Source organism: Arachis hypogaea, chromosome 18 (assembly GCF_003086295.3).
Source record: "Arachis hypogaea cultivar Tifrunner chromosome 18, arahy.Tifrunner.gnm2.J5K5, whole genome shotgun sequence".
NCBI lineage: Eukaryota > Viridiplantae > Streptophyta > Magnoliopsida > Fabales > Fabaceae > Arachis > Arachis hypogaea.
Genome location: NC_092053.1, coordinates 14,210,675 through 14,223,258, shown reverse-complemented (window position 1 = coordinate 14,223,258; position 12,584 = coordinate 14,210,675). Strand labels below are relative to the sequence as shown.

General features: G+C 38.2%; 1 protein-coding gene across 13 annotated transcripts; it reads right to left on the bottom strand.

Annotated features, from left to right (window-relative positions):
• Nucleotides 1-855: 855 nt before the first annotated feature.
• On the bottom strand, nucleotides 856-5,788 carry LOC112769601 (NADP-dependent malic enzyme, chloroplastic). Of its 13 annotated transcripts, none has more exons than XR_011876200.1 (16): nucleotides 5,432-5,788; nucleotides 5,243-5,343; nucleotides 5,008-5,042; nucleotides 4,870-4,914; nucleotides 4,701-4,779; nucleotides 4,567-4,607; nucleotides 4,366-4,462; nucleotides 4,169-4,295; nucleotides 4,027-4,098; nucleotides 3,862-3,934; nucleotides 3,686-3,781; nucleotides 3,458-3,508; nucleotides 3,255-3,347; nucleotides 2,391-2,413; nucleotides 1,948-2,010; nucleotides 856-1,083 (listed from the first exon to the last, which is right to left on the bottom strand). XR_011876200.1 is itself a non-coding variant. In XM_072225173.1 (16 exons), exons 3-7 carry the CDS (start codon nucleotides 5,086-5,088, stop codon nucleotides 4,376-4,378), a joined length of 333 nt encoding a protein of 110 aa, XP_072081274.1. In that variant the 5' UTR covers nucleotides 5,089-5,164; nucleotides 5,243-5,347; nucleotides 5,432-5,788; the 3' UTR covers nucleotides 856-1,083; nucleotides 1,948-2,010; nucleotides 2,391-2,413; nucleotides 3,255-3,347; nucleotides 3,458-3,508; nucleotides 3,686-3,781; nucleotides 3,862-3,934; nucleotides 4,027-4,098; nucleotides 4,169-4,295; nucleotides 4,366-4,375. The 13 variants fall into 13 exon arrangements, 5 of the variants coding, with proteins under 5 accessions (XP_072081274.1, XP_072081271.1, XP_072081276.1 ...); XM_072225173.1 differs by having other exon boundaries at nucleotides 5,008-5,164; nucleotides 5,243-5,347; XR_011876193.1 differs by lacking the exon at nucleotides 3,255-3,347 and having other exon boundaries at nucleotides 5,243-5,347.
• Nucleotides 5,789-12,584: the final 6,796 nt, after the last annotated feature.

Here is a 12,584-nt window from a genome sequence, read left to right as displayed (position 1 = left end):
GTATGATAATATTGTTGATAGTTTTTATTATTCACATTAAAAAGATAATTGAAAGTCCTAATTTATATTTTTAATTATATTTTTAAAATATTAGAAAGATGAATTATAACTTCTAATTATTACTTTTAATATTATTGTAGCCAGTGCGGTTTTTTTTTTTTAAGATAAAGCTACCTTTTTCCCTTTGTAGGATTTTGGTGGAGATACACTGTACAGGCACAGCAACTGTTTCTCAAATTCATCATAATCATAGTTGTTATATGATGAAATCCATTGAGCCACCGAGGGAAGTAAAACGTACCAGTGACATCGTTCAGAAACCCGAAGGAACCGATCAGGCCCATTTCTTACTACGTCTTTATTTCTGGGCTTCAAACATTCTTTTCTTTGTTCATGTGATCATGTCCCACTACAAGATTTTTGTTTATTTGTGGAGATTTTTTCTCCTATTTGTGGAGGTTTATAACCTCCACCAAATGGTTTGTGGGAGTTTCCAAAACCCCCAAAATTTGAGGTGCCACGAGGTCTTTTGTAGGGGAGGTGCCACGAGGTCTTTTGTGGGGGGTTTTTAAAAACCTCCACAATCTATTCAGTGGGGGGTTTTATTTGTGTTTAGTGGAAGTTTTATATTGAATTCTTATAACAATTTTAAATCACTTTTGTGATAGTTTAAAACCTCCGCAAATTGATTTTTTAATTTAACAAAAATAAACTATTTTGTGAGATTTTCAAACCTCCACAAATCCTATAATTATTTATTTATTTTTAATTTCAAATCATTTATTAATTTCATCTCATTTACATACTCTGAAATTAAAAATTTATTTGTTAATATTAAAATTTAAAAACTAAATCTTTCATAAAACATAACTATATATAAAATTTCAATGTCAATAGTTCCAAACATAATTCCATGTGATATTCTTCTACATAACTATTACTTTTTTTTTAAAGTAAAATAAAACAACTTCAATATTTCAATCTCATCTAATTACATAAAAATCTCAATATTTCAGAATCTACTAACAATCTTTGGCACGATAACGTATTTCATTATCAATGACTTGCATTGTCTCCATCAATCTGCAAAATACAGTAAAATTATTTTTAGTTATGATGTTGCTATAATAACGATTAATTACATGATCATGAGTAAGTATTCTGTTAAGTAGATTAGTGACAAAATGAAATAATAATCTTAATCCATAGTTAGTATTTTTAAAGTTAGTGTTTATGTTTAAAATTTTCGTAGTTCGCTATATAATATCTGGTACTAATAACATAATATCCAATAGCGTGGAACAAATAATAATAATAATAATAATTACCAAAGTAAGTCTTTTTATTTAATTAGATATAGTCTTTTTGGAAGTTTTGACTTTTATGTAAATATGAATGACGTTAAAATAATAAGTTAAAGATCTAATATAAGTTGCATGAGATAGTAAATTTAGTTATAGAGAGATTGGATATAGAATTAGAAGGTGAAAGCAGGAAATGGAAGGTGGTTCAATTTAGGGATAAGGTAAAGCCAATTGGTTAATGTTGGTGGAAAATACATTGAAGGGTGTTTGTATTAGTAGTGCATGAGAGTAAAAGTTGGAAGTTCAACTAAGCGATCACCCAGCTCTACAGTAATTAGTAACTAGGAGCGGTAACAGGGAAGAAAGGAAATGAACAATTCTTGCCCGTCTTTTCTTTTAAAGAAAAATAAATATAAAAAAAATGAAAGGGGAAGGAAAGAAGAAAGATTAAGTTAAGATAGAGAAGCAAATGAATGAATCTTGGGGGTTATGCATGGTAGAGCCAGCTGAGCTTTAGAAAAACATCGATAAAGTATGGATGCTTTTGCATAATTCTGCATAATTCAGGAATGAAGAGTAGAGTAACATTTTTGCACAAAAGGTCAATCATTGTCAAACTCAAAGCACTCCTCTTAATAAATACCTTTCAGGCTGAAAGTTGCAACCTAGGCCACATGCACGACAATCATGAACAATGTAGTCAAACCTGAAAATCATGAATTTTATAGTACTATTATAAAAAGCATAAGAACCTCAACAAGTAGAATAGTTCAAGGAGCCAAAACATAAGAACATAAAGAGAAAAATAAGAATCTCAACAAGTAGAATAGTTCAAGGAGCCAAAACATAAAAACATAAAGAGAAACAAAGGAACATAAGGAAGTAAAATAGTAACAATTATGACTTATATGTACAAAAAGAGAAACATAAGAACCTCAACAAGTAAAATAGTTCAAGGAGCCAAAACATATTAGATTACAAAGTAGCAGAAATATAATGATGTTAATATGGTCCCAAAAATAGAGTATTATTGCACTCCATGAATCCTATTTTACTATTTCATTCATATGTAGTAAGTTGACTCACCTAGCTGCTTCAAATCACGAAGTCTGCATAAATTTAAAACAAGAAAAAGTAAAAGTTAAAAGAAGAGAGTTAAGTAATAGAAGTAGTATATAATTTGACTATGTGCACTTGTTCCTTTGTGCTTCATGGGACCCTTTTCCATTTCCCCAATATCATTTTTATTTGTGTATTTGCTTTCTGTTTCTTATTCTCGATAATGACTACTAACTGTTAAGTTGCTTCTTCCTATTTCTCTTCATTCACTTCTTTCATCTTAAAAATGTTTGTATACTCATTTTTATGTTACTTTATTTACAAAACTAACATGCTTTTTTAGTTTTTACCAATAAAATGAATTAGCTATGAAATAAATCTCCTACTCTATCTAATAACAAAAGGAAAAAATGTGTATATTAATTTAGTGTACCTGATCAGACAATTAAATAGCACGACTATTTGCATTTTATAGAACAAGAAATGTACTAGTAGATTTTTTTTGTTGAAAAAAAGAAAAGTAAAGTGAAAGCATTTTACTTTTTCCCTTTTGGAGTGAGAAGTACAATGAATGACTCGGTCCAAACTTGGAGATAAGATTAAGATCATAGGATGATATTGGGATTAATTAAATTTTAACATTGAGTGACATCTCATCAACCAACATATTTTAAAATAATATTTTAAAATAATAATGATGTGTGATAGCTAATTAGCTACTGCTCCTAATTAATTAATTAATTAATCAAAGTTAATTGACTGATAAGGGGAACTTGACTCTTCTTTATTTTTGGTTGAGAAAGAAGAATTCTGATCTCTAGAAATTGTATGCTGATGAGCTTGTTAAGACAGGCAGTGTACGGAGAGATTCTTTGAAGTAGAAAAACAAACCTTTTCCTGATAGACAAGGAAATCGACAGAACCCAATATAAATCCAAAGCATTTAAATCCAAGGAAAGCGTTTTCTCTTCTATCCCTTTTCTTCTGAGGACAGAGAGTCCGAGAGAAGGAGATTTAAATCGAAATAAAACAGCTGATTATGTACAAGGTCAAGTAAGTAAGGACATGCAAGAAAGGAGCACAATTGAATATACCTCATCAACAGAATGAATGTTATGCTGGTCAGCGGTATATATCAGAACATCCTGTTAAAAGATAAAAAGGGTAAAATAAATTAAAAAGCAAAACATTTCCTCCTACATTGAATCATTTCAATAACAAAATTTTGAGAAAAGAGAAATCACTCTCTTTATTTAGCAGTAGAAACCATTTGACCGGAAAAGAAAAACACAAGTGGTAGTAGTGAAAGAGTATAAACTCACTCCAGCCATTGGCATAATTGACATTGGCTGGCCATCCTGAAAACGAAAGAGTCCACCATTGAAATCCTTGCCATAATTATTTAAATAGCACACCACCTTTGATGAAAAAAGTTGTCAGCAACAGTATCTAATAAAATTCAATAAAAGAGAGGAGTAGTGGAAAGTGGAATCCTGACTGCAAAGTGTCGCTGTTTGAGGTAGGGTCTGTTATCATCACTATGCCACCCAATGCTTGCACCTCTACTCCATCTGTTTGATGATTCATAAATACAATAAGGTAAAGATTGTAAAAGAAGTAACAACCAACAAGCAATTGATGGTCCTTACGATAGAGTAGTAACCTGATTAGAGCGGTGAATTCAACAAAGAGCTCATATTGACAGTTGAAAAACTCCTCTAACTTGTCTTTCAACCTTTTTGTTAAGAAATTTGAATGAGGTTGGAAATTTCAATAGAGGGAGAGATGATAAAGAAAGAGAGTACCTCGGATGGGAATGAAGGGAATGAGGAAGTGGTAAGAGTTGGTGGCAATGAGATGGGAGAGAGTGGTTGAGAAGATATTGGGTCTATAGCCAACAATGCTGCTACTCTTGTGTATGAATTCCAGCTCCTGACAATGGAATAAATCAAGGGAAGAGAAGGGAAGAAGCAAACAAGAGAATCTGGAAAAGGAACCTAACCTTGCATTCTTCAAACAGTTGGAATGTAAACAACAGGAAGCAGATCTTCCATGTTATTATCAATCAGAAGCTTGTAAAACAACCTCTCATTCCTCTCCTGAAAAAACAGAGTCAGTGCAATGTCACATGTAAAATGGCGAAAAAGGATTATTGTTATAACTAGTTTGATGGATTTTCCCCTTCATTTGTAGCTGACAATACCCTGCCAGATGAATGCTCCTTAGATTCACCCATTTGCAAGTCTAGGACCAGCCAACCAAACATTTAGAAAGGACAATAAGTCAATAACAATAAAAAATTAAAAAAGAGAAGAGGCAGATACAAATATACAGTACCATGAGGCAATTTCTTTATGCTGGTGGAGTCATCTATATGTACATCCCCAATTGGTTCCTTAAGAACGGTTGAAGTTTCCTATTGAACCATAAATCATCAATTATTGTGCAGAAAATTAAAAACTTCTATCAAGGTATGGTGAGAGAATAGGAAGGATCAAAGTTTTACCTCGGGCAGTAGATTTAAACGGACAGAGTCCGCTGCATTGTTAGCCTGATACAGAAACAAGAAAGAAAATCAAGAATTTGATAGATCTCCTTAGAGTGAAACCAAATTTCAAAGGATGGACATGGATTTATGACTTACAAAAGCAGGAACATCTTGAACAAGCTCTTGCTCAGCTGGAAAATTAAAAAAAAAATTAAAAATCTGGAACAAGCTCTTCATGCTCACATAAACTTTTGTTGTAGTCTAAGGCTCAAAGAAGAATTATCACTTCATTCATTTTCTTGAAATCAAAGTCCTATACAACAACACACCCTAACTCAAACTAACAATTAATCATGATAATATGACATATTTAACGAATTCAAAGCAATACCTCTACAATAGTTTTCGAACTGAATTCCTTCCTCCACTTAATCATGTTATCACACATTAGCTTTGTTTTCCCGAAATTTCAATAGTGTCTGAACCAAATTCCTTCCTTGCATTATAACGAAAATTTCTTGCGAAATCAGTAAGCAAAAATATCAACACTAAGAACACAGAAGGAGATCTCAAAAGTTACCGTGTCGTAACCTCAGGAGACGCGCCGACGGAAGAGCCAACGAAAAAGAGAATGTCGAAGCACGTTACCGTGTCGTAACCTCAGGAGACACGCCGACGGAAGAGCCAATGGGAAAAGAGAATGTCGAAGCACGTGGTGGCATTGGCGCTAGCGGCAAGGAGATGAATCGCTGTGGTGGTGGCAGTGGCCATGGCGGCGGCGGCGACTACAATTTAGGGTTTCGATCAATAGGGCTTGTTCACTCTCCCTCTCCCTGGAAGCTAGCTCTGTTTTGCATCTTTGATAGGAGCTGAGTGTTTGGGTGGGCTTTTGGCAGTTTTGGGTGTGTGGCTATTTGAATTATGTGCAAATTTATTTATGGGGGTTTTAAAAAACTTCCACTATATAACCTCCACCAATAGCTAAGAACCTTGTAGTGTCCCAACCAAAAATATTTTTGTCTTAAAATTTAATTTTTAATTTTTAATTTATTGTCAGTATTAAATAGTTTTACACGTATATCTAATTATGTATCGATACATCAACAAAATCACATGAATAATTATCTAAAAAAATAAATATAATTGAACAAAGTGTGCCAGACTACCTGATGGGAGTCATGAGACCTTATGACTTGGCTCGTTTTAAACTTAGCTCGACTCGACTCGTTTTATTTAACAGATCATACATAATTTTTTTTGTAAAGTCTATTAGTTAAAAATGTTAAATTATAGGCTTTAAAAAAAGACTATAAAACTCATTGGACCAATTCGTTAAAATATTTTTTTAATTATTGGCTTGTCAGACTTTAAACAAGCTAGACTCAAGTATAAAAAAAAAAAAATTTATAAGAAGTAACATGCCTAAACTTAAACTATCTATTTATTTCGGACATTCTACTATACAGATTAAAGTTGTATGAGAGAATATAAATTCTTTTTATAGTTATTTTTGATTATTTTATTGTTGTTCAAAATGTGAATCCTAACTTTTTTTAATCCCTCTTTCATCCCATAAAAAGAAAGATCTGTAAATTTACATATTTACCATATAATTCACCTATTTATAATATAAGTCAGACTCGTTAAAACTAAAGTTTGACTTGACTCGGCCTATTTTTATCATGTTAATATTAATGTATTAAAATTAAACTCTTTGATTTATTATTAAAGTTGAGGTATATTGGATACTGTTTACCATGAAAGCGGAAACTTACTCCTAGGTTTTAACAAGCGCTTATGAAGATAATTATAGATTATTTATTAAAAACAGTTTACAAGCAAAGAGAACTCCTACCTCCAAGGAGGAACTTTTGTAAATTATACCAAGTCTTATAAACTTTCTTGTACCTTTCAAACCAAACCTAGAAATTGTTTACGGACCAAAAAAGGCAGGAGAAAAAAAAATGTATCAAATATTTTAATAAGACATGTGCTTACTTAATTGATGTAAGCTTAAGTTTGATAGGAGCTTTGTATCTTTACGTAGGCAAATAATGTTAAAAAAGAAGACATGGTATGTAGTGCCATGATTGAAATCTTGGAAAAGCAGGAGAATCAATGAATCGTGCACATACACGGAGAGGCCATGACATTGTCTTTAATATTTATTTTAAAATAATATAAAATAAAAAAATTAAGTAGATGGTGATGGTTTTAACAAGGGGCTTTAAAGGCCATAACAGAGATGAATCGTATGAGACTGAGAGGTAAGGTTGTGTTTGTTGGGGAAGCAAAATACAGGAGACTGTCGCCTGTTGATGGCAAAAAGAAGATGCAGGAAAGAGGGATTGTTCGACGAGAAAGTATCCGCCAGCCGCAAAATGAACGTGAGGGTGCTCCGGTTCTCCCAGCTAGTAGTTCTAAGGATGTGAGAAAAGATAAGAAGACGTTAGACCCACATGGGAACGGTTGGACAAAGAAGCTGGAAGTGGCTGTGGCGAAAGAGAACTTGAATTGGTTGCAGAAAAGCCTGATAGGTGGAACTACGACGGCCATTGACTTTGGGGTGCTACAAGATCTGGTTGCTAAGAATTTCCCACAAGTTATTCAAGTACGAGAATTGGGAGCCTACAAAGCTGTGCTAACGTTTGATAGCATGTTGAATGCTGAAGAGACGTACACGTTCAAAATGAATAGCCTGTTACGAATATTTCATAACGTATGGAGGTGGGACGAATCGGAGAAAAGTGATTCTCGAAGAGTGTGGTTAGAGTGCTACGGAGTCCCGTTACATATTTGGTCAGTGGATACCTTTAAGAAGATCGGAGGCCAATGGGGAGAGGTGGTTGGGTGTGATAAAGGGACGGAATCTTGCGCCTCGTTTAGTGTCGGTCGTGTACTAATCGATACTTGTGTTATGGATGTGATCAATGAATGGGTTCATATCACTCTAGATACAAGTGGATTCGACGTCTTGGTAAAAGAGGAGGGACAGGAAGTCTACAGTTCGCAATGTCAGCCGGAAAGAAGAGCGGATAAAGATGTGGCTTGTATTCTCCAAAATAACGAAATAGCTAGAGCTTCTGATGCTGATGCTGTAATGTTGCCGGACTCCACTAAGTTGATCGACTATGGAGATCAGGCAGCGTTAGTGGTTACGGAAAGGGTACGAAGGGAAGAAGATGGGGATAGATTAGTAATTTCAGAGTCAATTTTGAATGAATGGAGTTATGACCACTTAAAGCTCAATCAAAGAAATTCGGTTAAGAATCAACAAATTTATGGTCATATTGATGGCTTGGCAGATTTCATGGGATTGGAAAATAGTAACGAAACGGATTCGGAGACCACAATTCCATGGAGCTACACATGCAACCATAATGGGCTAGAAAGAGAAAAGCCCAGTGGAATATGTTTGAGAGAGGCAAGGGCTACCAAGTCCAACAAAAACAAAATAACCGTGCTGGGCCAAGGAGGCCCAATTTCTTCAACAGCTCTGATTGGGAGAAGCGCTCGCTGCTACACTGGGCTGGACCAGGCTCTTGTGGATCGGGTCGGTCTGATCCAAGGAATTCAGCATGCCTCAGCGGGTCGGTCCAGACTGATCCAAGAGATGGGATCGGTCCCTGCAGCCCCAACGGCGCCGATAGGGGAACCACACGCTCTAGAGACGACGTGCAGCGAGGGCGGAAAGCTGGAATGGGGCGGAGGATGCGCCTTGCACGATGCAGGAGGTGAGGAACGATGCACTGCGGGAAGGTTGGCAGAGGGTGATTGGGACGAATCTGAACGCGAGAAGGAAGAGGGAAGCTCCTCTGCGCCCATCGGCCGGAAATCGTCGAGGCGGAGGTTGACTGATGGAGAAGTCGCCCGGTCGACTGATGGGGGTACACCGGTTAGGGACGGCATCGCAGGTGAGATGGAGGCTGCAGGTGGCGACAAAGGGATAACGGCAGGGGCTTATGAGTTGAGAAAAGACAGTGCTAGGGAGGAGGAAGCTGTGATGAACTATGGGGAGATTCAACCGGTTGAGGGGGGGAATCGGCATAGTGATGATGACTATAATGAAACAATTGCTGGTGATAATGTAAGCACAGGGAAGCCAGGATTGGGATTTAATATGGATAGTAATATGAGGAGGCCTGTGCAGAATATGGAGGAGGGGAATGGTGATAGAGGTAACAATAAAGGGGAACAAACACACATTGATGATGATGAGATCAGCAGTCATGAGTATGCAACTTTGGGTGAACAAATGCTGGAAAACCACAAGACATGGGAGCTAGCAAAGGAGTCTGGAGCAATGCTACTTGATGAAGAGGAAGACATTATGGCCATCCTCCAAGAACAGAATGAAGAGATTGCTCGTAAGAGAAGAGTGGCAAAACAGAAGGCTAAAGCTAGACGAAGCAGGCCAAAGAATATCAAAAAGGTGTGTAATTATATTTCAAAATGATTATCAGTTCATGGAATATTAGGGGGTTAAGGGGTGATGGGAAGTTGAGAATGGTAAAAGAACTCAAGAGGAAACATAGGCTGGATATGTTAGGTTTGGTAGAGACTAAAAGACAGCTAGTGACAAGGTTTGATGTGTCAAAAATTTGGGGGAGTGGAAGCATGGGATGGGAATATGTGGAGTCTGATGGTGCCTCTGGTGGTTTGTTATTAATTTGGGATGATGGCTTCTTTAAATTGCGAAATTGCTATAAAGGTGAGCGATGGCTGTGTGTTGAAGGGATACTGTCAGAGAAGTCTGTTGACTGTGCGTTCTTCTTGGTTTATGGGGCTCACACTAGAGATGAGAAACGTGTTGTGTGGGAGGAGCTGAGTTACATGGCTGGCCTATGTCCAGGCGTTTGCTGTTTTCTGGGGGACTTCAATGAGATTGGCCAAGTGGAAGAAAGGCGACGCCTGGAAAGCTTACCTCTGTCGGCACAGGACTATAAGGTTTGGGTACATGACATGGGCTTGGTGGACCTGCCAATTTCAGATCGTAAGTTTACATTGTTCAGAGGACAGTCATGTAGCCGTATTGACAGAGCTTTGGTCAGCCTAGAATGGCTTGAGGCATTCCCGGAGACTCGTTTGAGAGGTGGGCCACGGGGGTTGTCAGATCACTGTCCTATCATAGTGGAAGAGAAGAGACTGAGAGTTGGACCGAGGCCGTTTCGAAGTCTAGATTCGTGGTTTACTCATGAAGGGTTTCTAAGGATGGTCAAGGAGGAATGGAAAGGGCTGGGAGAGTTACAATTCACTGATAAACTGAAGGCATTGACGGTTCCTTTGGGGAGATGGCACAGAGACAACTTTGGTGATATGGACAGGAAAATTTTGAAGTTTGAGGAAGAGATTCAGAAGATTGATGAAATGGTTGGAAATGGGAACTATGATGAGACAGTGGAAGCAAGAAGGAAGGCGTTAGTTAAGTGCTGCGAGAAATGGTATATGAGGAAAGAGTTACATTGGAAGCAGATGTCAAGGTCGAGGCTTGCAAGGGACATGGATAAAAATACGAGATACTTTCATAACTTAGCATCGGCGAGATGGCGAAATAACAGGATTGATACACTAGTTATTAATGGAAGATTGGTAAGGAATCAAGCTAGGATTAAAATTGCAATCAGGGAGTTCTACAAAGAATTGTATCATCAAGAGAGGACTCCTGAGATAGGCTTCAGGGATGGGCTGGTGGAAAGGATCAGCGAGGAGGATTCTCTTGCACTAGAGGTACTACCATCACCTGAGGAGATTAAAGAGGCAATGTGGGATTGTGAATCATCCAAGGCCCCAGGTTGTGACGGGTACAACATGAACTTCATAAAGAAGTGTTGGAATGATATAGGATCCGACTTCACGGCAGCGGTGTTGGGTTTCTTCCAATCTTCAAGGTTGCCGCCTGATGCTAATGTCACATGGGTGGCGTTGGCCCCCAAGTTTCCTGGTGCGAAGGAAATAAAAGATCTGCGTCCAATTAGCATGGTGGGGTGTGTATATAAGGTAATCTCAAAGATGCTGGTTAGGAGAATGAGAGGGGTTATGCCAGGACTAGTGGGCGAGACACAGAGCGCTTTTGTAAAAGGTCGGAAGATTCATGACGGGGCTCTTATCGCATGTGAAACGGTTCAGTGGATCAAACAACGGAAGAGGAAAGCGGCAATAATAAAGTTGGACTTTCAGAAAGCATACGACAGAGTCAAGTGGAGCTTTGTAGACCTTGTACTGCAGAAGATGGGGTTTGGTCGAAGATGGAGGGGTTGGGTGATGGAGTGTAACAGCACATGCTCTATGTCAATATTGATAAATGGTTCACCATCCAAGCCGTTCAAGATGGAAAGGGGCCTGAGACAAGGGGATCCTCTGTCCCCATTCCTCTTTGTACTTGTTGTTGATGTACTACATAGGATGATTGGAGAAGCTGTGAGAAACGGTCGCATTTTACCGTTGATGGTTGGGAGAGATCATATTGAGTTGTCGCATGAACATTTCGCAGATGATACTGTTTTGTTCTGCCCGCCGGAGGAAGACACAATCAAAAACTACAAGAGATTGCTTAGATGCTTCCAATTGATGTCAGGTTTAAGCATTAACTTTGATAAATCCAGTTTGATTCCTGTTAACTGCGATGAACAGTGGGTACAACGTATGTGCGGTGTGCTGGGCTGTAAGCAAGCCAATCTACCTGTTAAATATCTCGGTATCATGCTAGGAGCAAACCCAAGGCTGGTGAAGACGTGGAAGCCAGTAATAGACAAAGTAGAGGAGAAGCTTAGTCTCTGGAAGGCCAAGATCCTCAACAAGGCCGGTAAGCTAGTACTTATCAAATCTGTATTAAATAGTCTACCGGTTTATTATCTGAGCCTCTACAAGATGCCAAAGGCTGTTGCAGAGAAACTGATTTTCTTGCAGAGAAGGTTTCTATGGAATAAAGAGGATGGAAAGAGTGGGATGGCTTTGGTTAAGTGGGAAGTGGTTCAGGCCCCTAAGAAGTTAGGTGGGTTGGGGGTTGGGGATGCTATGATAAGAAATTCAGCTCTTCTGTTTAAATGGTGGTGGAGATTCTCTAAAGAGGAGTGTCCTCTGTGGAAGAAGGTTGTATGTTCCTGTAACAACCTCAATCCAAATGAGCCCCTGGTCTCTCAGGAACTACCTATCCGAGGTGGTCCGTGGAAGGATATTTGTCAGTTACAGTTCAAGAGTCAAGAAGTCCGACAAAAGATGATTACTGGGTTGTCTATGGAGGTGGGTGATGGGAGACGAACTCGGTTTTGGGAGGATGTCTGGATTCATGGAGGTTCTCTGAAAGACCGCTTTCCAAGGCTATTCTCGGTTTCAAACCAAACAGGATCACTGATAGGGGATTGTGGGTTTTGGGATGGGCTAGATTGGGTGTGGAATTTTCAGTGGAGGAGAGAATTGTTCCAATGGGAGTTGGATCTAGTTAACCAGCTTCACCTCACTCTGAGGCTGGTCAAACTTGATCTTGGGAGAGAGGATATAGTTATATGGAAGTATGATAAACAAGGAATTTTTTCTACTAACTCATTTGTGCAGGTGTTGCAGGTGGAAATGGCTCCAGAGGATATACATAGCTACAGCTTTACTAAGACTATTTGGAAAGGCCTTGTCCCACCCAGAGTAGAGTTGTTTGTCTGGTTTGTCCTGGTTGGCAGGGTTAATACGAAGGAGAGACTGAGTCGACTTGGGATCATTTCCCAACAAGATACTTTGTGTGT

Bases quoted from the DNA above. Each gene is read 5' to 3' on its own strand.
- LOC112769601 (XM_072225173.1), bottom strand. From the start codon at position 5,088: ATGAAGAGCTTGTTCCAGATTTTTAATTTTTTTTTTAATTTTCCAGCT. The intron at 4,608-4,700 runs GTACTGTATATT...GGCTGGTCCTAG, and splicing joins CATAAAGAAATTGCCTCATG to ACTTGCAAATGGGTGAATCT. The intron at 4,463-4,566 runs GTATTGTCAGCT...CTGTTTTTTCAG, and splicing joins AGGAGCATTCATCTGGCAGG to GAGAGGAATGAGAGGTTGTT.